The sequence below is a fragment of the Calonectris borealis genome, chromosome 3 (genome assembly GCF_964195595.1).
Source record: "Calonectris borealis chromosome 3, bCalBor7.hap1.2, whole genome shotgun sequence".
Classification (NCBI taxonomy): Eukaryota; Metazoa; Chordata; class Aves; order Procellariiformes; family Procellariidae; genus Calonectris; species Calonectris borealis.
The window spans coordinates 121936948-121963489 of record NC_134314.1 but is presented as its reverse complement, the minus strand read 5'-3'; the positions used below and the strand labels follow the sequence as shown (position 1 = coordinate 121963489).

Genomic DNA, 26542 nt, shown 5'->3' with positions numbered 1-26542 from the left:
AGAAATAATTGTTTCTTCGGGGCGGGGGGAACAACCCACCCTAAAGCTTCAAATAAAGCCTTTTGCTACTCTTTTGAAAATAAATGCTAGCAATGCATTTTAATTTCCCACGTGGTTAGATACACCCGCGTTATGAGAAATCCCTTATTTATGAAGCTCCTGGATAAACCCGGGCGCTGATCCTGGAAATGCCTCTATCCCTGTCAATTATTTCTTCAGCGGCTCAAAAATAAAAAGCATTTTGCCCTTTTTTTTTTGAACCCGGCAACCCTACGAGCAGCAGGACGGGAACAGCTCATGCAAGGAAGGATGTAGGGCATTAATCTCTTATTGTGTGATTGGGTGTATTTGGAAAAAAAAACCTTAAAAAACGTGAGGGGAAAGAGTGGTTCATCCCTCAGGCTGCCTGTCACTGGCCCTGGGATGAAACATGGACGCTGCGGCCGGAGGAGTTTCTGCTGGTGGTTTTTTTTTTTTTCCCCTTCTATTTTTATTTCCTTTTTTTTGTTTAGGGGTGGGGGGAGTAAGAGCAGATGAACAAATGCAGTGGTTTATGTGGAAAAATATTTGGTCATTATAACTTTGCAAATCGAAAAAAGCTGTTGTCTGAAGGGAAGGGCGAACTCCTGTGCTCACAGATACCGGTGCACGCACACAAAAAATCACTCTTTCAGAGGGTGAATCCTCAAACAGGTTGGATGCGATAAGCCAAGAATATCCTTCGATTTCAGGCCCTAATGGGATTTTTAATTAAAAAAAAAAAGGCGCTGTTAGTTTGCCTCCCACCTTTTCTAAACTTTTTTGGTGCCAAAGCCCCATTTTTGGTGGTGAAATCGGAAGCCTTTGCTGCTGCCGGGACCCTGCGGGCCTTGAGTGCCCCCTGTACCCCCAGCACGACGGAGGGCTGTGGGGCCAGGCCCTGGCCGGCCTCTCGTGGGGTGAGGGCCGGTGGTGCCCTCCTGTACGGCGGGGCCTTAGTTTTTGAGGTAAAAAAACCCCACCACAGTGGAGAAATGCGGCTGGCGGGGCCCACTGCCAGCGCCCCCACGCACGATGGCCCCACGGGAGGCGTGAATTGGGCGCGGGGGGGGCCCCCGACCTGCCCCAGGCCGGGTGAGGCCGCGGCGCTGTAGGCTCAGCCCACGCGCACCCGCCGCCCCGCCCCGCCCGCCCGGGCTGCGCGCTCGCGCCCGCGGGGGGGGAGAGAGGGCGGAGGGGGGGCGGCGTGCGCGTGCGCGCGGGGCGAGCGGGCGCGTCCTCGAGGCGGGGCTGCGCGTGCCGCTGCGAGGGGCCGCGCCGCCCCGGGAGCGGGGGCGGCCTCAGGTCAGTGCAGGGGGGGGTGCGCGAGGCGACCGTTACGGCCGTTACCAGGCGCTCGCGCCGCGCTTGGGGCAGGGGGTGGCGGCGGCGCGAGGAGCGGTGAGAAGCCGGGGCGGCCCCACTGGGCCCCGGGCGTTGCGGGGCCGGGGGCGTCCTGCGGCGGGTGAGGGAGCTGCCGCCCGCCGGGGGAAGGGGCGCGTCGGGGCGGTGGCGCCCGTTCCCGGCGGCGGGCGAGCCGGGCTGTGGCGGCGGCGGGGGATCCGGGGCCGGGGCAGGCAGGCAGGCAGGTGGCCGTTGGTCTCCAGCCGCCCTGCGGGGACGCCTCCGTGAGGGACGGGGCGGAGCGGCCGCACCTGAGCGCCGGCATCGCCGGGCGCTGCCCGCGCCCGCCGCGAAACTTTGGAAGAGAGAGCCGGGGGAGTTTGTGTGGGGAGCGGTTCCCCGAGCGCCCGGCCCGGCTGCCGCTGGGTCGGCCCTGAAGCGGTCGGCTCACCCGGCACAAAGAGCCCCTTAGAAAACGGTCTTTGCCCGATCAAAGTCGTTATTTATGTCTGCAGCCGTTTCGAGAGGTTTCATTCTTACTTTTTTTTTTTTTTTCCCCTGAGTGTGTGCAGCTGCCTTTTGTGCAGAAGCGGGTTGGCTTCGTCGTGGTACTGGGAGTAAACCGGCGGTGATAAACCGCTCTAGTAGTAATCGGGTGGTTGCGGGTCAAACGGGAAGTGTGAGGAGCTTGGGACCTGGCTGTGCCAACGCGCCTGGGCAGGGGGCTCCTCCACGGGCGTGTGTGTAGGCTAGCACTTCCACTGGGAAAAATTCAAAGTTATGTAAACTTAAAAGTTGGGTTTTTTTTTTTTTTCTGCTTAAAGTAATGCTTCTTTAAAAGAAGTAGTATTTTAAGTATGAATTAAATAAAACTTCCTAGAGGAACAATTAATAATTGCACCCAGTTTGACATAAATGCCACCTTTTCTTCCCCACATTGTTGGCCAAACTTCCCTACGTACACGTCTGAAGACTGAGTAGTTTCAGTTAAGGGCCCACACCTTTATAATTTACTATTTTCCTGTTTGTTTTGTTTCAAGAAAGTCCATCTGTGGTAACCTTCAGGTTAAGTTTATAAATTCATTCACCTGTAGTGTTTCCTGAGTGGTGGTGCATTTAAAAACAGGAGGGAGTGGTGGGTTGTTCTCACTTGAAGTAAGAAAAAGTTTGAATTGAAGTTATGATACTTAAGTGTTCCCAAAATGATGTTTACTAACACATCTAATTAAAACAACAAAGACTGACTGTGTCTTATCAGAAGGGTGCTGGTGCAGGTTTTCTGCATTGTTGTTAGTCTTCACTGGGCTTTTTGTTTGTTTTCTGTAGAGAGAGGTGATGTTGGGTTATAGGTGTACAATACTATATTTGATGCTACTGTAACTGTTTTATGCTAGAGTTAGGCTTAAAATAGCTTTTATTTTGGTGGGAAATAACTGGTCTCAGCGTTTCCTATAGAAAGTAGGTGCAGTATGTCATAACACAGTATCTTGGCTTCGTTGGATAATTTAACTTTGCAAATCAAATCTCTTAGGACCTTATTTGTTTGAAATAAGTTCTGCAGGATTGCCAAAGTTGAATGTGGAGTGCAGGTTTTTTTTGTTTGTTTTGGTTTTGTGTTTGGTTTTTTTTTTTTTTTTTAAATCCCCCACAGTAATACAGTGCAGCTAACTGCACAATAACTTTCCTTGTGTTTCCCCTCCAGTGATCCTCAGCTCTGCCCTGGAGGAAGCAGCTTTCAGAAGCAATATGGAATTCCTTTAGCTTGCCCTTTAAGGCTGAGAAAAAAGATGCAGGTTGCAACAGTAATTTTTATTATTTGGACACTTGCTTGTTAGAGCTTGTGAGCAAATATTTTTTCTAAAGTTACCAAACAGTTGTTATGCTTATGATGAAAGCATCAGTGCTAGGGTAGGCTTAATTAAAACAGAGGTCTGATGATGATAGGCTGTGTGTTATGTTGTCAGAAGAAATTTAGGTCTTCATCTGTTGTGTGAACTTGTGCAAATGACACTAGTTTTGTAGCAGAATGTCGTTTATGCCCAGCATTAGCTTCCTCTGATAGTTCTCGTTTTCCTGTGATACCCTCTCCACTAACTCCTTAAAGCTTGCAAGCTATTGTTTTGTTTTACACGAGCAAATGTTCAGGTACCTGAGCTGGCACGAAAGCACTGTTTTGTGAGGCACTATATAAATAAGTGATAAGCAACAGTTTCTATCTCGAAGAGCTGATAGATGAGGCAAAAGAAGGAAATAAGAGAGAGGAATCTTGGAAGGAAAAGATTAAAAGTTTTGTGTGGTGGAAGTTGTCTTCAGTTCTGTTTTCTGCCGTAAAGTTGAATTCCAATCTTGTGCCTTAATTACAAAACCAAATTATATGTATGTAAGTCAGAAAACTGAGGGGGGGGAAGCTTAAGTAAAAGGTCACTTCATTTGAATTTGCAAACTTCACATTTTCTGGGCCTGGCTTGTCTGTGTTCTGATCCTGCTGCCCTGTCTGAGTTTGATAACTTGGCGCAAGCTAGAGTAAGAGAAAATCAAGTGAGTCTACCGTCTGGAAAGTGTTTGCATTTTAAAACACTGGTGAACTGGTTGGTGATCTGTGAATGTCTGCTGGCTGTCCTGGCTATGTAGGATGCAGAATCGCAGAAAACAGATTTGGAAAGCATCTTGAGACATCACCTTGTTCTGCCCTGTTACCTATATCCTGAGGTTACCTGATATCCTGAATAAATATTGCACCAGAGGATCATGTACCACTTCAGTACAGGGCTGAATGACTTGTTGATAACATCCTCCTGTGGCAGGATATTTATGTACCAGGTTACACTCTGTATCCACTCTAGCTGCAGTTTCTCCTTTTCACATCCAAAGCGATTTGAAGAAGTTATTTTCTTCAAAAAACTACATTCTCTGGAATTGTAGCTTTGCTGCCTCCCTGTTTGCTCAAAGCGTGTTTGGTTGCAAGAGTTTTCTGAGTATGAAAAGAAAAAGAGAACTCTTCAGTCAGGTAGCGTGTTTGCTGGTTCCTGATAGGTGTGAGCTTTTGTATGTAGGCTTGCAATAGTTGATGGAACAAGGTCCCTTTAAAATCTAATCCATAATATGCCACATGCTACTTAACGATGTGTCACCTTGCCCATTTAGCGGGGAGGAAAGTGCAAGCCATCCTTTTTAACACTGGGGAGGAGCTGAAGTTAGCTGCATATTATTTACAACAGAAATGTATGCAGTGCCTTACACTGTCCCTTTGTTGCAGTATTTTACCTTCCTTTGGAGACCTCAGCATACAGCTCGACTCAGAGATGAAAGAAATTGCTGCCCTATTAGGCAGCTTGCTCAGTTTCTGTCGAGGAACGTAGCTCAGAGAAATATCATGTGATGTTAGGGTAATACAATGCACTTAAATATGTACAAAGTGCACCTGGGTGCGTTCGATTTCTTAGTGCTATTTGATTTTTGTCTTCAATAATACTCTCCTATCAGACCAAGGTGATACTACTCCATGTATACCAAGAAAAAGTAAAGGTTTTCATTCTATATAAAACTTTATAATACATAAAACTAATGTGTATGTATGTTCACCTTGTACAGCCCCTTAATTATGCTCTTATGTTTGTTCACTTGCTCCTTCCTTGATTTTTTTCTTTTTCTTTAGTAAAGTTCTGACATGTCCTAGAGTCTCTGAAACAGAGTTATTGTGAAGGAGAAACAGGCATTAGGGATAGCCTAATATTGCTAGACAAATACATCTTAATGTTCAAAAGTATATTCTGAAACCAGAATTTGAGGAGTATGTATATGTTCGTCTTGAAAATTGATTAGTGCGAAGTAGCCGCCATTCATTTATAAAGAGGAGAAACTAATAGAAATACTAAAGTATAACTGATCTAACAGGCAAGTGTGACTGAAATATTTGCAGCAAAGGAAAGTTTTGGCTGGGATAGAGTTAATTTTCTTCCTAGTAGCTGGTATAGTGCTGTGTTTTGGATTTAGTGTGAGAATAATGTTGACAGCACATGGATGTTTTAGTTGTTGCTAAGTCGTGCTTACGGTAGTCAAGGACTTTTCAGCTTCCCATGCTCTGCCAGGTGCACAAGAAGCTGGGAGGGAGCATAGCCAGGACAGCCGACCCAGCTCGCCAACGGGGTATTCCGTAGTTACTCTTCTAGTGCCATTGGCTCTCACAAGCGAGGACTCATTGAGAAAGTGTCTTCTCTTTATCTGTGTTAGCATTTGCTTTTTGCAGACTTTATGTAGGAGGACAAAGACATTTGGGAACCGCTCATGTAAAGGAGCAGGACCAGTCACCTTCCGACCTGCCCTTTATCAGAGCCTATATTAATTTAACTATTCAATTTAAAAAGAATAGTTTCTGAGCCAAGTTAAAATTAGTATAAAGGTTTGTCTATGTAGGCAAGATCTGTCTGTAAGATAGGAAGTTCTGTCTGTAGTCATTCAATCCCGATCTCTCCTTTGAAACAGGCAGCACGTGAGTACTAATTGTAGTGGTGGTTTTTCTGAAGTGCACTGAGATCACTAGCTTCTTTCTCACAGGGCACTGAACGATCGTTAAATGCTAATGACTTTTGATTACTGTTGACCTCGGCCAATTTAGAATTAGTGACCTAGAGATGAAAACCACTGTATCTCATTACCAATTTCCTGAGCTATCTGATCTTTCCTTTGTAAGTCAGTTTTGGTAAGAGGCAGAGTAGAATTAAAGTTGACCTCTGTCTTAGAGAAAGGGTTGAATGCTTTCAGGTTTGCAATATCATGTTTAGAAATAAATAAAAAAAAATGGCAGCCACTAAGAAAGAACTTATTTTTTGACCCCACAGATTGTCAAGAGCAAAACTCCACATGAAATGAAATGGACAGGCTAGAGTAGTACTGATGGGGAAGAAATGCATCATTTGTCACTTTTAAATTAGTAGCAAAACAGTTTATCTCCTGTAACCTTGAATTGAATTCTTATTTTGTAGTTGCAGGTTTTCTCATCTCAAGAGTTCATTTATAACTCTTGTTTCTACTTGGAACTATCAAGAAGCAAATTAATGTTTATAGAATAAATTGCAAATTCTGCTCTGGGATATTTTCTACCTGCAGTTCCCAAACTATGGCACTGGGGAATATGTCTCAGCAGGCTGGTAAAATCATATATTTCATGTTGTATTGAAGCATTTCACATTATTTCTTTCCATATGCACAGAAGAGAATGTTTGTGTGATAATTCACTGTAACAAGATCAAATATGTTGTTCACTGTAGGTTGTTTAAACATAAGCCTTTCTTTATACGTTGTGGTTTATATGGACTGTCATTCGTGCAGCAAGCATGGTATTGAAATCATAATGAAAATACAGGAGAATTTTAAACATTTTTTTTCTTTCTTGCTTTAATACACTAGCTATATTTATTTTGACCCAGCTGGGAACAAAACCTTTAACTTTAAAAGCAAAACTCAACAGTGTAGAGAAGTCTTTTGTGTTACGTTGTGTTTGGGGCATAAATATAAAGTTATCGAACATCTCACTGGGGTTAAATTGCAAACTTTAAGCAGATAAGCAAGGAAGTAACAGGAAAAAAATGACAGCGGGAAATGTTGCACTTCGTGTAGGAACAGGTTTGTGGAGAGCCAATCAAAATCCACACAGAAGGAAAGTGGATGTTTATTCGCAAGTAAACATAGGGCTAAATGTTATTCTTAAATACAATGTTTTGTTTTGATTGCTTTGTCTCAAAAAGGATATTGCTGTAAAAAAAACAGATACAGAAAGGACGTAATAAAAAGATTAAGGCTGCTTTGGTAGGGGGACCAAAAAGAAGTGCCATGCAGAGACGTAGCCTATATGCTAGCAAATAATACAAGAATGAAAGAGTAAACAACATCTGAATACTCATTCTTTAAGCTTCTATTTTATGCAAGTTTGTATTTACCTGTGGACTGGACTGCTCAGGGCTTTCTGCTTTTGTTTTCTTTAAAGCATTAAGGGCATTTAGGAAAAAAAAGTAAAAGCTATCTTAGTGGATAAAATTATGCAAAGTGTTTAAATCCTCATACTTTAAACACTAAGCAGTTAAGAAGAATATTTGCCAACAAGTATGTTGTTAGTGTAGCATAAGACCTGTAGCAAAATACGATTTAGCTATTTTGGACTTTGGTTTAAAGCTTCTAGTATTGGTTCAAGATGCAGTTCTACCCTGATACTCTTCTACTCCTTCCCAGCTCTTGGCTAGTCTGGGAAGGAAATGCTGTCTGTTTTTTTACCCTGTATTCTGGCTTCTCTGAGAGTCTTTACAATTTTGCCCATCTTTCTCCCTGCTTTTGGTTGTCGTGTTTTTTTTTCCATAGAAGACCTTACTGAGTAAGACTTCAGGGCCAGCTTTTCCATGCAACAGAGAGAAGTGGATGCAATCTTGGTTACTGTCAGTGCTGCCAATCAGAAACTTGTGAGAGAGGAGGTTGGGAGATTTTGTCAATGCATTTTTTACTTGAGGAAATCAAGAGTAGAGCTATCGGTCCCTTTCCCAAATGAGCGTTTTTACAAACGGAAGTGTTGGAATGGTGATTGGGAAGGATTCTTCCAGGTGACTAAATAATTCATAGAAGGTAAACAGAACTAGGCTCCTCAGTTGTGTGGTTTGTTGAGGTTTTTGTTTTTTGAACTTGTACATTCCATTTCTAAATGAGTGCTTAAAGTCAACTTAAATTCAATGAAAGTTAGCAGTGGACAGGTAGATTTGTTAAACAGTAACATTGTGCGTTTATTTTGGTTAATCAAGATGTATCATCTAAAATTTGTTTCCTTGTAAGGGGAAATCCAGAATTGAAACAAAGAATGTTAATAATGTATAGGCATAATAACTGCCAAGGGAGAGACTTGGCAACTTTACAAAAAAGAAATATATGCATTTTCTCATTGCCTACTTGGAATTCATTCCTTTATTCATAATCTGGTTGTAATAGATGATTGGGAATTTTGGTGAAAGCTTGTTTTTTATAGAATTGTCCAGTTCATGTTACTACCTGAAGAATGGACCTGTAAATGAGAGATGTAAAAAAACCCCGCTATTTATTAGAAGAAGGAAAAAAAAAAAGGAAGTTACCTTTAGAAAGGCATAACTATAGTAGTACCATACTATTAAAAGTTGTACCAAGAGTTGGGCTATAATATGACTCCTGTGCCAACCCTTACAATGGTGTCAAGGTATATGATAGTCTTAAGGGATAAATGAAGCTGGGATTGCAGGTATATTGCACACATTTGGATTTGAACAGCAAAATTGATGGTTCAGTTGTTCACAATATTTAGTGAGGAGCTGATTTACAAGGGCTTGTAACTTGGTCCTAATAATTTGAAAGGGGCATGTAACTTGATGCATAGTATCTTAGCCTCAGAATATAGTCCTTCGCTTAATTCTTCACCTCTGGCATTTTGGATTTTCATTAGGCCAGTGTTAAGACTTAGCGTGGAATTTCCTACACCCTTTAAGTTAAGCTATATCTGGTTTGACTACTTTGCTTATAAAATAAAGATTAATGTGCCTTTGAAGAACTGTGTTTCCCTTTTTCTAAGTTGTATACATCAAGTTTGGTTCTGTTAATATATAATTAATGAAGAAAAATGAGAATTGCTGAAGGAGATTAGGAATACACTGTAATAAGCTTTCAAAACTGGATAGATCTTTGAGTGAGAGAAGGTCAATTTCCTTGATCCTCTTGCTGGAGGCAGACTGATTTGAATTTGGGATTTTGATTAGTCTTTCAACAGGGAGTAGTTCATAGGTTGCTTTTACTGACTGCTAACGTATTGATTTGTAAATTCATTAACAGTATGTGTATAGTAAAAGAAGAAAACTATGTTTTAGGAAGATAAATGCCAAAACGGAAAGAACAGTGAGTGCAATTAGCACTAATTCGTTGGGGTTTTTTTCCCATTTCACATGCATCTAGTGATTGGTTTCGGAGACTTAGTTTCTGAGCTGATGAAGCATAGCGGAAGGTGGTATAAAGCCTGTAACAGGTTAGTAGTTTTTCATAGGAACTTTTGGAGTCTGTTGTGGAGTCGGCACTATTTTCCAGTTATAGCGGACCAAATTTTGGTGGGTGGCTTAAGAACAGGCAAAGATGGTAGTGAGGCTTTTTATTTACTGGGGTGGATTTTTATCCTGTCATGCGGATAATTCTTGTGTACTGAGGGTCTGTCTGACTTCTGGGTTCAGGCAGAACATGCTTCAGCTGCAGCTTCTCCCTCCCTTCCTTTCCCAAGAAAGCACAACATGCTTTACATGCGTTGGATTTTACAGAAGTCAAAGGTATGGTGGACTTCTATGGGTTCACATTCACAATATGTCTTTCCCAGTCTGAGTTGATGGGTCATTCCATCTGTCATTCTCTTTCTCTTCTGTAGCCTTCCAGTGACCTTATCTGGTGTGTGTATAATCTTTGGATTTGTACTGGTCAAACGGTTTGAAAAAAATGCACGAAGACTGTGATTTTTATATACTTTGGTAGTCCAAAAAATGGATTTATGGAATGAAAATCAAATCTCTCATATGAGTCTCCTAACCCCTGCTATCTTTTGCCTTCTGCCAACTGCAATGCTGAGAACAAGATTTTCTGAAGAGTGCGTGGTTTTTCTGTGTCTTTAAGGGTTTTTTTAAAAACTTTTTCCTTTTGAAATGCCTATCCTGTGCAGTGGCAAAAGGGTTATTTTTGTAACTAGAACGGCTGGAAATTTACATGAAGAGGGGAAAAAACCTCAACAAACTCAATTTTTGTGCTGAGAGTACCTGCTGTGTCCTGGTTATAAACTCTCAGCTGTGAGCAGTTATAAACATCCCATCTGTGGGATGAGTTTCTTCTCCTTTACCCCTTCTTTTACCTCTCTATGGTTCAATATGGCTTAGGTTGTTAGTTTCCTTTCCAAAATCAATCTGTTGCAGATAAAAAAAGGAAAACAAAGAGAAAGGGGGGAAGAAAAGAAAGAAAAGCTTGCTAGAAAATATTTCTTTGGAAATCACATAACTTGCCTCTCCATGTATTTAGGAACATATCTGGTTTTCAGCCACACCAGGCATAATCTACCATCTTCTTTTAAATTACTGATGAAGGTGATTTTGCAGTAAGACGTTGGGTTGTGAAATGCGGCAGCTGAGGCATGGACGCATATACTTCTGTTTTCCCCCTTCCGTGAGCAGTAACTTCAGACAGAGGGGACAGATGTGTGTCTGGAAATGGTATCATCTCAAGCCACTGCAGCAAAGTCTCTAGATGGCCAACTGCCAGGGTGTTTAGATAGTGCTGAATATGGCGTGTCTCCCAAGGAGACCTGATAGTCTTTGAAATACCTGCACTTAGGTTTTACAGTTTCAGGTTTAAAGACATTCAGACATTGTGTGTTACAAAGCCATAGTTGTGATTCAAGCAGTTGTGATGATTTTTCAATAAATAGCCTGAGCAACATTTCTGTGCTTCAGTTTGAGTCAGTGGCACATTTCTGTCAGGGATTTCAGCAAGGTCAGCTATTTCTGATCACTTTAATTTCACTGTTGTACTCTTGTCCAGCAAAACTAATTAAGGCTAAAAGTGGCTAAATTTGCTTTGAAAGCAAAGAGGATTTTTTTCTTGAAAATAATTATGAAATCATATTTTAATTACCCCCCCCAATATTTTGAGGTGTGAAATGTTGACACCTAACACCTAGTATTTTTTATTTCCCTGCTTTTGTTTCTAAGTGGCTATGCTTCCTTGTTTGTTTTTTTTTTTAATACACTTGACCTGCTATTAAGGAAATCTGATCTAAATTTAAGTTCTAAGTAAACTAATGACTGAAAATTAGTCGTCTTTCCTATTCAAATGGTTTGGTTGGCATAACTTATATCCTGTTTATTTCAGAAAGTATTTGTGAATAAAATCGGAATGTGTTTGCATCTCGAGGAGTGATTTCTGCCTGAGACTTTCTAAATCATTCGGGCTTTTTCATTTAATGCTTTGAAATATTGATTAAATATATTCACTCTGGTTTGCTTTAATCTGATTGCACAACTAGAAGTTTTCTTCTGATGTGGTGCAGCCATGTCTGGTGTAAGCTTGCTTAATTAGCACTGCTTAGTGATTTGGGACCCCTGTCAAAGGCTATTATGTTATCTAGAAACATAAGGAGTTAAAGCTAAAGCTGTGACCTCATCTCTATTCACGTTACACTGGAGTGGAAGCTGCGCTGAAAGGGATTGTTTAACTGCATCGCTGTCTTTGCTGCTGCTAGTTGATTGCTTTAATTTGGTTCTGATAGCTATAGCATGCTTTTGCTGAGCAACTGTTACGGTACGGATTTGTGGGAATATTAGAGACATATGAAGTCATGCTCATATCAACTGCATGTGGAAATAGCTCCCATGGAAATACAGACTCAAATGTGTCTTTCTACCTGATTTCAACTTTTTATTGCTTCCCCTGTGAAAATTCAAGCAGCATCAAGGAGAGCTAAAACACACATGCTTCTGGCCAGTCATGCACTTACGCAACTGTGCATGCCATTTATTACTTTATTACTTAGCGTTACGTATTAACTGAAGGGTGCAACTGCTGTCGCTTTAATGTCAGAGCGGTGTACGTTACAATAGGTGTCACTGTGCGGCTGGGTCCAATCGTTATCGGTGACTTCAGCTATTGGCTCCGAACGCTGGCTGACTCCATCTGCAGGGCTGCAATACCTACTCTGTTCCCATCCGTTCAACGCACAAGTTCAGCTCGCCGAGCAGACCAGCGGTGCTACTGTGTGCGTCTTGCTAGCCCCTTTCAGAAAGCCAGTGCTACAGCCACGCGTGTACCCTCCTCGCAGGGTGTAGCACTTTCAGACGATTCCTGATCAGGAGATCTGGAAAGAAATAAAACTGGCAGGAATGATGGGGATGTATTTAACAATTCAAGTACTGGATCAAACTTAAAGCCAGTTTCTTACTCGGTGCACGGGAAAGGTCACCTTGTCTTGCTGAAAAAGAAGCAAACTCTCAGCTCTGCTGCTCTCTGTTTAACAGCTTCCACGTGCATTTCTTAATGTTGCTGGCTAGTTAGGCTATCTAGCTTTACAGACAAGTATACTCATGGTAGATGAGAAAGGAAAGAACATGAAATGTCTCACCTTCTTCTTGATGCTTCCAGAGACGGTCAAGAACAGGTCCAAGAAGAGCTCTAAGAAGGGAAATAGCAGCAGCAGTAGCAGCAGCAAATTGCCTCCAGTTTGTTATGAAATCATTACCTTGAAGACCAAAAAGAAGAAGAAGATGGCTGCTGATATTTTTCCCCGAAAGAAACCAGCCAACACTAGTACAACTGCTGTCCAGCAGTATCACCAGCAAAATCTCAATAACAACAACACTATTCCGGCACCTAATTGGCAAGGACTTTATCCAACCATCAGAGAGAGGTAAGTTCAAGGCAGTTTATTTTTGCTGTTTGAAGGGAGTGGTGAAAAGTAGCAAAATGTTCATAATGCATATGTTTAGTTACTCATTTATTTGCTAAAGAAAGCACAGTTCTCTCTTTTTTTTTCCTGTGTGTCTGTGAAACAAGTATTTTGGTAATGGAAAATATTTTAATATCTCTTTTCCAGACAGTGCAGCTGTTTGGCTTGAGTAAATAAAAATGTTGCTGGAAGCTGCAGCATACCTGTAAAGATTTGCTTTTAGACTTTAGTGGGGATTTTCAGTGATACATGCTCTTGACTTTGATTTCCACTTTTTGAAAAGTTTTCACAAGTTTGGATTTTGGATAGGTTTTTTAATTGCACGCACGCACACACCGCCCCCTCCACCCCCCCCCCCCCATGCCCCCCCTTATTTTTTTCTCTGATGTATTTGTGTGATGATGTGTAAAGTAGCTTAAAACAAAGTGTGACCTGCTTCTCTTTACTAACATGCAACTTTAAGTTGTTAAGAAATTAAATTTCTTGGGTCTGGGGCAAGCACAGCGTTACTGGGTGCCATAAATTAACATGCTGCCTCTGTTCGTAGAAATGCAGTGATGTTCAACAATGACTTGATGGCAGATGTTCATTTTGTGGTCGGGCCGCCAGGTGGGACCCAGCGGCTGCCAGGACACAAAGTAAGCAACAGCTGCATTGTGAGCTCGGGCAGGGATAGCCAGAGAGAGCTCCCATGGTTACGCCAGGACATAGCGTGGGACAGGCATAATTCTGTATTTTAAAAGGCTACATGCAGTGAAATAGTCTGTCTTTTGCTTTTCTTTGTGTTTTCAGTTAAACTTGTGCTAAGGCAGGCATTGTAAAGTTAGGAATACTGCTTTGTGCTGCTGATTAATATTACTCTTGAGATTTTCTAGAAATAGTTAACTTCTGTAGTGGATATGAGCGTTTTCCAGTAGCTAATGCATATAGGCCCATGAGAGTAAAATGCAGGGAAAACGTGTAATTCTGTTCTTAACTTTGACTTCATTCCTTACTGAAGTGTGTCTATAGTCTGTCAGTGAAGCCCAGCGTGCTCAGAGTGGCTCTCCCACATTGTTTGTATTGGCAGTGCTTTCAGTTTAAAGCATGAAATAAGATTTCCCTTTCTCAACAGTATGTCCTGGCGGTTGGGAGCTCTGTCTTCCATGCGATGTTTTATGGAGAGCTTGCTGAGGACAAAGATGAAATCCGTATACCAGATGTTGAGCCTGCTGCTTTTCTCGCAATGCTGAAGTAAGCATCGTTCATCTGCTGGATATGTTTCCCTTTATGATGTATACATACACTGGTAATGTCATAGTTAAAATATTAGACTTGCGTATAAACAGAAAGAAAGCAGTTGCTTCCTCTTTTTGTGTTTCAAGTATTTTAAACTTTTACCTCGTTTTACTCTTCCCATCTACTTCCAGGCACGCATATATTAGCCTAATGTAGGCAGTTATAAATAATGACTTTGACAGGGGATCTTTGGGCACGTTGTATACTGTAATGCCTATTGATCTGATTTGTCACTACACATGTTACACAAAAGAATGGAGTTACTAAAAAGAATTGTCAGCTGTAACAAAAAAAACCCTGTTCTACTTTGAAAGCATAGCGAAAAGTTAGAAACACACAAAAAAAACCCCCTCCAAAACCCAGAATTGCTGGGTTTGTGTATTGACATAATTCCAGCTCGTTTATAAACTTGCTGTATGCAGGTCTTGTTTTAGAAAAACGACCCTAAGTTATTGAATATAGCCTCTGAAAATTATATTTCTCCTCATCTATCATATTGATGCAATTGGAAAGTGATAAAAAGGCTGTTTACATTAATAGGATTTTTTATTCTAACGGGGGAAAACAGTCAGTTTACATGATCATTATTTTTCTCTTGCAAACTGCATTAAGAAATGCTATCTCTTCCTAAATGAGCATAATGAAGCAGCTTCCCTGCTGATTTGTCCTTGAATGTATCTATAAACTCTGATTATTAAAGAGAAATGCCCTATCACAAAAATGCTATGGCTTTGAGGGTTTTTTCCCTTCAGCTTTAGTAACTGCCATTGCTTTCTGATAAAGAATATACATTAGTATCTGATAGTGATCCTTTTAATATACTGCAGATTTTCTTGCATGTAATGATGTAATCACTAGCTAGCAACTTACTGTATTTCATAGATTGTTTTGGCTAGCTTGTGATTACAGAATGGTTTCTTTTTTTCTTTTACATTTCACTGGCACTGTAGATAAACATTCAAAGTTGCATATAGAGTTTGTTGCATAGAGTTTTTATAGGTTATTATGAACATCAGAAATGTTCTGTGCAAATATCAATAACTGCCAGGAACAGCTGAATTCACACAGATGTTCTATAGACCTGGAATATGAAGTTAAGATATGACATTATGTAAGTAGGTGTGTTATGGATCTCTGCTTTCGGCCTTTCTGGTTTTGCGGGTGTTTTCTGCAGAGCTCAGACTTGTGCTTTACTTTCATGCAGAATTTTACAAGGCACAAATACAAGATACGTGGATTCCCCTGGCTCCCCTTCCTTTTTGAACAGCAAATCTATTTCACTGTGGCTAAACATAATTTGCCATATAAAAACTGAATGCTTTCTGAATTTATCATAAAGAAATGTGTTCAGAGAGCAAACCTGGAAAAGAGAGTATCAATACTGACGTCTAGGTCCTGGCGTATTATTTAGCCCATGGCAATTTAGGAAGCTATCTTTGAGAGCATGGCCAGAACCATGGAATTCTTCACCTTCTCAGCTTTTATTTAAAAACCCAAAAGACCACAAAAAGTTTGTGGTCTGTGCAGATGTTGAGCTAACCTTGCCAGTGCTAACTTCCACTGATGCAGTGTGCCTGACCCTGCAGAGTGCTCCTGTGTCTGCGAACGCCAGGGGTGTCTGCAGCCGTGACAGTGCGGGGAAGGGAAAGGAATGTTGCTCAGCAGTGCAGCATTCCCCTCATCGCAGGATCTAGTGCATGTGCTGCACTGGGTGGAGCTTGGGGGGAGCCACGGTCCCCTTCACTCCTCTCCCCCTGGGAAATCATCCCCATGAGTGTTGTTTGCAACTGCTGTGAGCAATGGATGGCAGAAGGCTCATGATACTGTTGCTACAGAAGGAAAAGACTTTTTACCTATCCCAAAGCAGCCCTTGCATTCAAATGCTTCTTTCCGCAATTGGGAGGAATGCGGAAAAGACATTGGTTTTGTCAGAAAAGACATTGGGTTTGTTTTTGTGGTTTTTGGAGGTTGGGATTTTTTTTGTGTTGTTTTTTTGTTGGTCCTCCCCCGCTCCCCTGACAGTGAATTCTTATAGCATAAATATTTTTTGTCTTTTACTATATAGTGGGCATTCTGACAACAAACATCAGACAAGGTATTGCCAGATGTAACATAGGAATAATACCTCGACTAGTAGATACTGTGTATTCTCCCATTAAAATTGCGTTGGCTGTTCTCTACAGTTTTAAAAATAGGGTTAAATTCATAGTCTAGCTGACACATTGAATTGGTATCTTTAATGTATTATATCTTATCTTAATCTTGACTGTTCAAGTTAGAAACGTGGTCTCATCCCAGGATTAATGTGTTACTAAACCATCAAACCCTGTGGTCTAGCAGAATCCTCTGTTGAAGAACAGGGTGAAACTGGAATAACAGTAATTGCAGACCAGAGTCGAGGTGCATTGGCAGAGTGTGAAGTGTGGAATATTGCTGACAGCCGATCTGTGCTGTGTCTGTTGTAAATCAGTGGTATGAGTTCTTCACTTTCATGAATATTAAACTAGCAACTTTTGTACTATTTCAATTTAAAACAGATGTCATCATTCTCTGCTGTACTAGCAGGCAAAGAGAAGTAATAGAAGGGAGAAAAGAGTTGGGGAGCAATGAGGAGAATCATAAAAACGAATGAATTGATACACTGAAAATTTTTTAGACAGTAAAGGAGCTAAGCCTGTAACCAGTGATAGATAGATGTGCTCTTCGTTGTTACAAATAACCCAGGTGAAACCAAGTAATAAAGGCTTTAAAAAAAAAAAGGTTTGGGTCTGTGTAAGTATCCTTTTTCTCTGTAACCTCTTAGATTTTATTATATTGCTTGAGCAGTATCTGCTCTGAGCATGTTTTGTAAGTGTTGCTTGGAGGATAGTACCCTACACCTGCAAAAATACAAATAAAGAGATTTACAACTATAATCAGATCAGTGTAGATACTAATTCCACTTTTTAAGCACATCTGTTCTGCAAAAAATTCATTGTGTTGGGAAACCTGCTAACAGGAAAATTTTAATTAGTACAGGGTTACATACAACTTCAGCTTTACTGGAGGAATACACTTTTATCAACCATAACCATCAAGACTTGCTTATCCCTATGAAGAGTAAAATTGCATTTGGCATGGTTTTAGCACATTGCATTCACCAGCTGCAAATGGGGCCCTGAAGCATGAGATATTAAAAAGAACAAACTGTACAATGCTTCATTTCTCTGAGCAATGAATCCCAGCAGTTTAGTCACATAAATAGAATTTCACCTTCATCTCTTCCACCACACTAGTGTAGCAGTAAAGCTTTTTTTCTTCCTTATGCAAGGACACTGAGAGAAAACACTGTGGTAGTGGAGCTAGGATGCTGTAAGCATTAATAAACCTGAAAATTAAACTACTGTGCCTTTTCCTATATGTTTCATCACCCTGTTAAAAACCAAAACAAAACCAAAAAAACCCAACTTCTCTTCCTCTCCCTGTGCCCCGCCCCCCCCCCCCCCCCAAAAAAAAAAAAAGCTCTAAAGATGGGTAGCACCTGATATACTTTGGTAGTATTTCTATTCTTAGACTACATAGTTATTCCCAATAAACTTGTTTTCATTCCTGTATTTATATATACATCTCAATAAATCATCATTCACCATCACGGGACATCCAGTCCCAGTACTCTTGGTAACACGTGTTCCAGACTCTTGCGTAGCCAAGTAAGGTAGCCCTTGAGAAGTTACTGTCTGGGGCGGAGAGCCTCTCATTAGCCAAAGCATGTATGGAAGGAAGACAGAGCTGGAGGGGCCGTAGTTTGTAAACATAACCATTGCCTACATAACACATACCCCAAATGTGAAGTTTTATTCACCTTAAATTTAAGCCTGTTCTCTTCTATGGTCTTACATGAGTGATGAATTTGGTTTGTACTTTCTTTCTGGATTTAATCAATGTTCCCCAAAAGCACTGCTTAGTTTTAATGTGGAGTCATTTAAATATTCTTTGTTTACAATTTTCAGATGCTGTTTACAAATTACGTTTTTGTATTAAGCGGCAGTGTTACATGCATGTGTTTTATTCCAGATACATATATTGTGATGAAATTGATTTGGCGGCAGATACCGTACTGGCCACTCTTTATGCTGCCAAGAAGTATATCGTCCCTCATCTTGCCCGCGCCTGCGTCAACTTTCTAGAGACAAGTCTAAGTGCAAAGAATGCCTGTGTGCTGCTTTCCCAGAGCTGCTTGTTCGAGGAACCTGACCTGACCCAGCGCTGTTGGGAAGTGATTGATGCCCAAGCTGAGCTAGCTTTGAAGTCTGAGGGGTTCTGTGACATTGATTTTCAGACACTTGAAAGCATTCTCCGAAGGGAGACTCTGAATGCCAAAGAAATTGTTGTTTTCGAAGCAGCTCTGAACTGGGCTGAAGTGGAGTGTCAGCGACAAGAGCTAACAGCTACCATAGAGAACAAGCGCAAAGTCCTCGGGAAGGCTCTGTACTTGATACGCATCCCTACCATGGCACTTGACGACTTTGCGAATGGCGCTGCTCAGTCTGGGATCCTGACTCTCAACGAAACCAATGATATCTTCCTCTGGTATACGGCTGCCAAAAAGCCAGAGTTGCAGTTTGTAAGCAAGCCCCGGAAAGGCCTCGTTCCTCAGCGATGTCACCGCTTCCAGTCCTGCGCTTACCGCAGCAACCAGTGGCGCTACAGGGGCCGGTGTGACAGCATCCAGTTTGCTGTTGATAAGAGAGTGTTTATTGCTGGCTTTGGGCTGTACGGCTCCAGCTGTGGATCAGCAGAGTACAGTGCCAAGATTGAACTCAAACGACAAGGAGTTATCCTAGGCCAGAACTTGAGTAAATATTTCTCAGATGGTTCTAGTAACACTTTTCCCGTGTGGTTTGAATATCCAGTGCAGATTGAGCCTGACACCTTTTACACAGCTAGTGTGATTCTGGATGGTAACGAACTCAGCTATTTTGGACAAGAAGGAATGACAGAAGTTCAGTGTGGGAAGGTGACTGTTCAGTTTCAGTGCTCTTCGGACAGTACAAATGGCACTGGGGTACAGGGAGGGCAAATTCCCGAACTCATATTTTATGCTTGAATGAAAGTGTGTGGAGACGAAGCATTTTGCTATGAAGAACCTGTCTGGTTCAGGCCTACTGACGCTTAGCTTTTTATCTGCAGATATGTGATCAGTACAGGTAATATGTAACTAAACGCTGTGGGCAAGTTACTGGCTTGCTATACTTGTAGCATCGTTGGTGATAAAGTTTAAGTGTAATATTTAAACTGGAAGCTCTTAGCAACAAGCAAGTTTTAAAGGCTTTGTAAGAGAGGTGCCTGTTTGCTGGTGATGCTGACCCTTTCTTTGATGCACCTGTGAATCACCAGAGGATGTCTCCCCTCTTGGATCTCACTAAACGCTGTCTTCATTGATCCATTTTCTCTTTCTCCATTTCCTGCTTTCTGCTTGTAATTATTTGGGGAGGTAGGGGTAGAAAATGAAGAGCCTTGCTTCATAGCTCTCTTCTGTCTGCTCTTCAGACTTAAGAGATTCCAATAATGAGCTGCTTTTGATCATGGGAGCTGAAAGAAGTGTTTCAGCTGTAAGCAGATAAAGCATAGGTTTAAACCTTCATCTTATGAGATTCTCCTGGGGCCAACTGTTTGGGATGGCTGCAGGGGAAGATGGAGAGAAGCAAGCAGCTTTCAGAAAGCTACACAGCATGCTGACCATGTCCACAGTGCATGGACGTGTTCGCAGTGAGGGGGGATGTGGGCTTGGCAATTTACCCTCAGAGTTCATTTTCTAGGAATCCCCCCTCAAAGGCAAGGAAGTACTTGCACATGTTCAAATTATCTGTGCAGCTCTTGAAACTCTACTCCCATGACCTAGTTTTTGATACATTGAAGTTGATTTGCTATTTAAATGGCTTTTCTTTGAACCCTTGCTAAATAAATGGGAATTAATATCTATCATCTGATGCAGGGTAATTTTTTTTGTTTTAGATAGCGGGTTTTTTATTCCTCCTAAACATGGTAGAGGCAGATTATAGAGGAACAAAAGAATGTACCAATTCTGACTTGGACTTTTTTCTGTAATACGAGATTTCTTCTTTTTATTACCATACATTATCAGTGGAAATTTAGACAAAGACAAGAAGATTCCCAACTGTGGTCATATTACACTTAGTGTATATCATCAGATAACAGTGAGGAGGAGGAAGTCTTCTCTAATGTGTTAATGTTGGATCTCTTGCAGCTGCTCATGATTACACATCAATCAGAGGGTTATGTGGTGCAGACCTTTTTCTTGTCTGATTTTTTTTTTTTCCCCCAAAACTTCCTGTCATATGTCTGTATCGTTTTTGGAAAAGAATTAGGGAATAATACTTTCCTTTATCAGGGAAGGAAACCAGTATAAATAAGAAATACAGGTACTATTTAAACATAAGAAAATCTTTCACCATTGCATTGGGACAGTTGCTTCTCAGAGGGACACTACCTATTGTAAAGCATCTCATTCTTATTTCATCTCTGAAGTGGGTTCTGTTTGTTGTGTATGTTTTAACGAAATGAGAGGACCAAATGATTCTTTAGACAGACTGAAGATTAATGTTGTAGTATATCAATACATTAATGCAGTATAACCCTAAATTCACTTGTCAGTTTTGTAATAAAAATGTTTTTCTCATATGATTTCTTACCAGTTTAATACTATTACTTTAAGTGTTTCTTGACGGTTGGAATCCTGGCCCCTGGCCATCGTAAAGTGCCAATACATCTTTGCAGTGTCCAAAATACCATCTGAAGTAAGGAAAACGAGCATAGACATCGAACACTTTATGGCCAAAGCCCAGATCTTCTCTCTAGGTAATAAAAGGAGAGCCAGGTAAAAAACTGCCCTGCAAGATCTATGCTTTTCATCTTAGTGTTTAATGTTTAAATATACATACATACGTGTGTGTGTGTGTGTGTAAGCAACGTTCTTTCTGAAATGTAAATACCCTCAAAATACATAGAAAAATGTTTTGTTTTTTTGTAACAGATGTACATAATCCAGACTGTTAGTGAAATCTAAACAGAATGCTCCATGGAATACTCCCAGAGAGAGATTTAAAAAAACTCCAGTTAATTATATTTAGAGCTGCAGCCTAAAATAGACGAGTATAATTGTATGGACTGGAGGAAGAGTTGCTGAAGAGACTGCAAAAAGGAATCTAAGATTGTGATGAGGTAATGGTCATCTACTTTTAGACAACATCTGAGCAACAGTTCCATTTAAATACATTTGAAAGCAGAGAAAGACGCTAATCAGCTGATGAAGTTTTCTTACAGCAAGCGGTTGATGTAGATGCAATTACTCTGAGTGATGATCAGATTGACAAGTCGCTTGCAGTAGCAAGCTACATTCTGAGTTGTTTGGAAAAAAATCAGGTGCCTCAGCTGGTGGGACAAATCAGAGAGTACTGTACTGGTATAACTAGACTTGGGTTCTCACTTTTAATTTATTTTTTGGTTTTTACTTACCTGCAAATAAAGGTGAGGTATCTGCTACATTGACTGGCTGAAACAGAAGTTAGGAATTCAGAATACTGTGTAGCTGTAATATGTAGAAAATGAGCTGTTATTTAATTATTATTTTTGTTGGCTACTGTTATGAAATCTTTTTGACGAAGTAGGATGAAAGCTACCTCTAGCTTAATTCCTCTGAGTCCATTCCAAGTTTTAGGAGCTGGTGCATGTAAAGTTTTTCGATATGGGTGAATAAACATGAGTATCCCAAAACACCTTTTTATGATTACAGTGTGACTTGATTCTGAGCACTGCTTGATGCTAACAAGTACTAGTGTATAAGAAGGTGGCTAGCACCAATCACCTTAGGTTATCAGGGCACTTAAATAGGTGTCTAAATGTGGATTTGGTTGGTTTAGCAGTAGCATCCAAGCTTGAACACATTGATTGACACTTTGCAAGCATCAGCCATATCAACCTGGAATGTAAGCATAATGTCGATAGAGATCCTTTCGTAGATTCTGTCTTAAACTGTACCTGGCCATCTTTGCTACTTGTATGTTTGATTTTCCTGGTGAGGGGAATCTGTGATAAGAGAGTATAATGTAATATACTTTCTGCATATCTAAAATAGTATTTAAGTAAACATTTTAATTTCTACATACTTATTGCACTGAACTGTTTTGGCTTTTTTTTTTATTTGTTGTGATAAACTCAGCTAACTTCAGGTCCCAGCACCCATTTGTGCTGGAGCAGTGTTTGACCGTAGCAGGCTTACAGCATTATTTATAAAGGACAGATATATATAAATATGAAGTACCTCATGTTGAATGTTATTGTACTGTATCTTTAATGTCACAGTGCAGATCTTGTTGGACTCATGAATGTGTATAATCGCGTTAAACATACAAATAAAAATGGTTCTTAAATAGTTGTTTCCTGCAGTATCTTTGAAGCATGAGCTGTGAAAGCCTTTGCTTAGTTATCTCTTTTGGCGATTTCTATTGTTGTACAGTTGTGCTCAGATATTTGTTGAGCTTATGTATTCAGAGATCTTTTGATCCCCAAAGAAGTAAAAGTCTAAGGAAAAAACAAGGAAGAACAATGAAAATGTTAATCAGTTACATTGTAAAAAGGTTGACGATTAAGCTAATGAGCTAGAGTGAATGAATTCATTTATGTGCATTATGAAAGACCTTGTCTACTAGCATTAATATTTTAATGTTCTATTAATACTATTAAGTATGTGGAGATGAAGGGGGAGGGTCTCGTGTTTATTCTAAAAGACAGTTGGCATAGGAAAGGCTATGGTTTTCAGTCTCTGATATATCAGAATAAAGGACATGGTTAGTGCCAAGAGGCTGTTCTCTGCTGAAAAATTAATTATGTAATATTATTCAGAATTCTGACTATTTTCTTACTTAATAATTTTCTTCCAGGAGATTTGAAGCTTCAATTTAAATGCTTTTATGGTCAGTGAAGCTGAAGCCCCACTTCGGTGATGTCCATCTCCAAGACCTTTCAGATATTGCTAGTTAAAGATAAGAAATACTCCAGGGTGATATAGAGACATGGAAATTTAATTGAGGAAGTCTTCCCCAGTAAAAACAGTACCTTCAGTCTTCATCCAAAATTCTGATTAAAGCATGTGTACAGGCATCAAACTTGTCACTTTTGGTAAGTTGTTTTTCTAGAATTCTTACTGCTATACTTGGTACCACACTTCTATATTCTTGATCCAAGTTCTCTTATGTGTCCAGTGCTTCTCATTAGTTTGGAACTGGCTTCAAACAGGAACTGTCCTATGCCTTGTTCTGTACTAATGATACCAGTTCTTAAATGTGTGGTAGATATTGGTGTGATTTGGTGGAGGAAAGGCCACATCGGCAGCAGCAGTCTAGCTAGGTATGTTAGAGGAGATGAGTGCTGCTAGCAGCCTCAGTTTCTCTGATAAATAGGTAAGAAGTAAGTGGACAAGATGAATAAAGGATGGCCTATCTCATCCAAGGGGACTTTCTCCTCTATTTCTGGCTGAAATCTGACAGAAGTGCTAGGACAGTTGATTTGGAAATTGATGTTAGGTAAAGCTGTGTCAGTCTCTTGCACTGTGTTCAGTGATGCAGAGAAGCATGTGTGTATTCACACCAGAAAAAAAGGAGTTTGAAGTGGAAGGAAAAAAGTGATAGGATGTTTCTGGTTTTGGGAGGAAGAAGACTCCAAGAGCTGAATTCAGTTGTTTGTCTCACAGGTTAAATCCTGTTTGGTGGAGAAGGACTCTCTGTTCCCACTTAATGGGAAACTCCTCGGGAGCTGACAGCCACTGCCTTTCACGAAGGCAAGGTCCCGTCTAAAACGGGCTCCTTGCGAGTGCTCAGCTCTCGGGAGTTAGGAACCCAAGATTTCTTGGCCTCTGGCAGGCAAGACTACTTATTCTACAGCCCAGGACAAGCCTTCCTTAAAGAAGCTGGTTGGGACTGAAACAGGAGGGTCTTTTTGGACCTCCCAAGCTCAGCACTCAGTGGAGGCTGAGATCCTGGCAGAGGGGTGAGACAGGGACTTCAGCCCACCAGCAGTATTTGGCTGCTGTGAAAAGCAGCGGCTTTTAAGCCAGCCTATTCTACCTGCAGTGTGAGCAGGAATACCTGCTGATTTCCTGAAGGCAATGAAAGGAGCTGCCTTCTCACATGGCAGTATGACCATATTCAGAATAAAATTTTAAAAATGCTTTTCGGCATGCTGCTCCATTTCCAGAAGTCTGAATTTATTTTCTCCCTGAGACTTCCCCATAAAGTGAGGCCCTGGCCCAACTGAAATCAGTAGGAGTTGCCCTAGTGACCTCAATAAACCCAGGATTTTCATTTGCAGTGTTCAATTTGTGTGATTATTCCCAAAACACAACATAAAACTGCCCAAGAAAGGGAAATTAATTTTGAAATCCCACTGTAATCTGATTATCTAAAATAGAGGTAGAAACCTTTCTGTTAAGATTTAACAGAACTCCTGCTCATCAGATTTTATATGCCTGCCCCCAAGCTTTTCTGCTAGTATGCTTTATCTTCAGCCATGAATCTATAGGCAGAACAGTAAATCTGTATGAGGCTTTATGTAGATTTTTACAATCTGTGTATGGAATTCATAGTGCATAAGATGCATAGTATGGATAAAGTATTTTTAAGATTAGAAAGTGTGTGTAAATTGCCCATAGTCGTTCAGCATGAAGGAAAAACAAACACAGCTATTTTGCTTGAAGGCACTGGTATTTTGAAAGAGCTTCTTGAAGTCTGCCGAGCTTGTTGATAGCATCAGAAATGCATTTATATTAAGCCTTTAATTGTAGCATTTTAAAATTAGCTTTCTAATTGTTTTCTATAGACAGAGAGAACATAATTGTCCTTCAGGGATCCTCCATCCTGGTCCAGTAGGGTTTACCTTTGAACAGATACTGGCAATGGCAGTTTTCTAGATCTCATTTTAAAGCTCCACAGAAATGTTAAGTGCTGCTTAGGGAGCATCACCGTTTCAAAAATAGCCATGGCTGGTTTTAGCCTAACAACAAACAAGGGCTTGCATGGGGAGATACCTTCAGTGGTGATGCTGTGGGTAAGTACAGAGGAAGGGTTTCCATTTCCCTGAGGGGGAAACACCTTGTGTTGCCTTATGCTGACAGCAACCACGTGCTGAACATCACGTCTGACAATTCAGCAGCCATGTGGAATTGGAAGGCATAAAATGCAATGGGGGACCACTGCAAGAAGGCAACAGTGGAAGCTCCCGGATGCAGGGCTGTTGCGAGTAAGCTGATTCCATGAGCCGAAGAAGTGGGATCCTGTATCATAATGCTCTCAATGACAGAAGGTTATAGCTGGACTGCTGAATGGCACGTGTTTGTGGTTTTTTCACAACTGTGAATCCCATTTTGCATTTTATTGTTCTGGGAGTGTCTCCAGCTCTCCTCTGCCCTGATCTTCCTATTCCTGCTCTGTGGCAGAGGCTTCCATGTGATCGAAGCCCAGCAATTCCCTGTGTGCTGAGACTGAGGGGACTGGGAGCACCTGGTGGAAAGGACTGGCTGAGTGTGTGTGGGACATCCCAGCGCTTTGGTGAGCTGCTTGCAAGCTCTCCTGGATGTGCTGAACGCTGACCTAGCATAGCAGGAGAGGACAGGATAATTCTTGTGTGTGTGTGTATGTATTTCAGTGTTCCCTAGCCTCACTTTCTCCAGCCAATTGCTGGTTGTGCTTAAAAGGGAAAATGAGCCTTAATTCACTTTTTTTGTAGGGTATAAGAATTGTGTTTCTGCAAAGACTAATTCATGCTTCTGTCTTTACAAAGTCAACAGTCCCAGTGGGCTCAGGGGAGGTAGCGGGGGACAGGACTCATGTCTACCTTAAAAGCATACATGGAAACATCTGCTTTCTTCTCTAATGCCTTGTTCTTAGGAAGTTGTGATGCAATAAAATAAATTCATAGAGGGCTGCAGCTTGGCATATCTGGCTTGCTTCTGAGGCGGGATTTTTTATGAATAAAAGAATCAAGGAACTGTTTTTAGCTTAGAAATACTAAATCCTGCAGAACTTCCAGAGCATGGAAGTAGCACAATATAAAGGCACTTCCAGATCTGAGGATATCGCCCTTTGGTTGCAGTCTTAAGCTAAGGTGTGACATGTTCTTGCTTTTCTTCCTACCCACCAGGGCATGCTAGTAGTGCTATTCACATCAGACACCATTAGTGCTTAGGGAGAAGTGATGCTGAGGGAGAGAAATGAAGGTGAGAGATCTGGAATACAAAGGAAAAGTATCAAATCAGAAATAACAGCTCTCGTCAGGCACAGACAATAGACAGTAAACTGGCTTCAGGAGAACTATTCAGGCATCACGGGAGCCAAATCAACAGCCATAAGGTAAGAATACAGTCATGACAACTATTTAAATGAT

At 41.0% G+C, this 26542-nt stretch overlaps 1 protein-coding gene across 2 annotated transcripts; it reads left to right on the top strand.

The window, feature by feature from the left end:
* The first annotated feature begins 1298 nt into the window (after positions 1-1298).
* BTBD3 (BTB domain containing 3) lies at positions 1299-22536 on the top strand. 2 transcript variants are annotated; one of them, XM_075147715.1, is made up of 5 exons: positions 1299-1323; positions 12526-12790; positions 13377-13467; positions 13944-14062; positions 18161-22536. In XM_075147715.1, exons 2-5 carry the CDS (start codon positions 12648-12650, stop codon positions 19191-19193), a joined length of 1386 nt encoding a protein of 461 aa, XP_075003816.1. In that variant the 5' UTR covers positions 1299-1323; positions 12526-12647; the 3' UTR covers positions 19194-22536. The 2 variants fall into 2 exon arrangements, with proteins under 2 accessions (XP_075003816.1, XP_075003815.1); XM_075147714.1 differs by lacking the exon at positions 1299-1323 and having other exon boundaries at positions 11452-12790.
* Positions 22537-26542: the final 4006 nt, after the last annotated feature.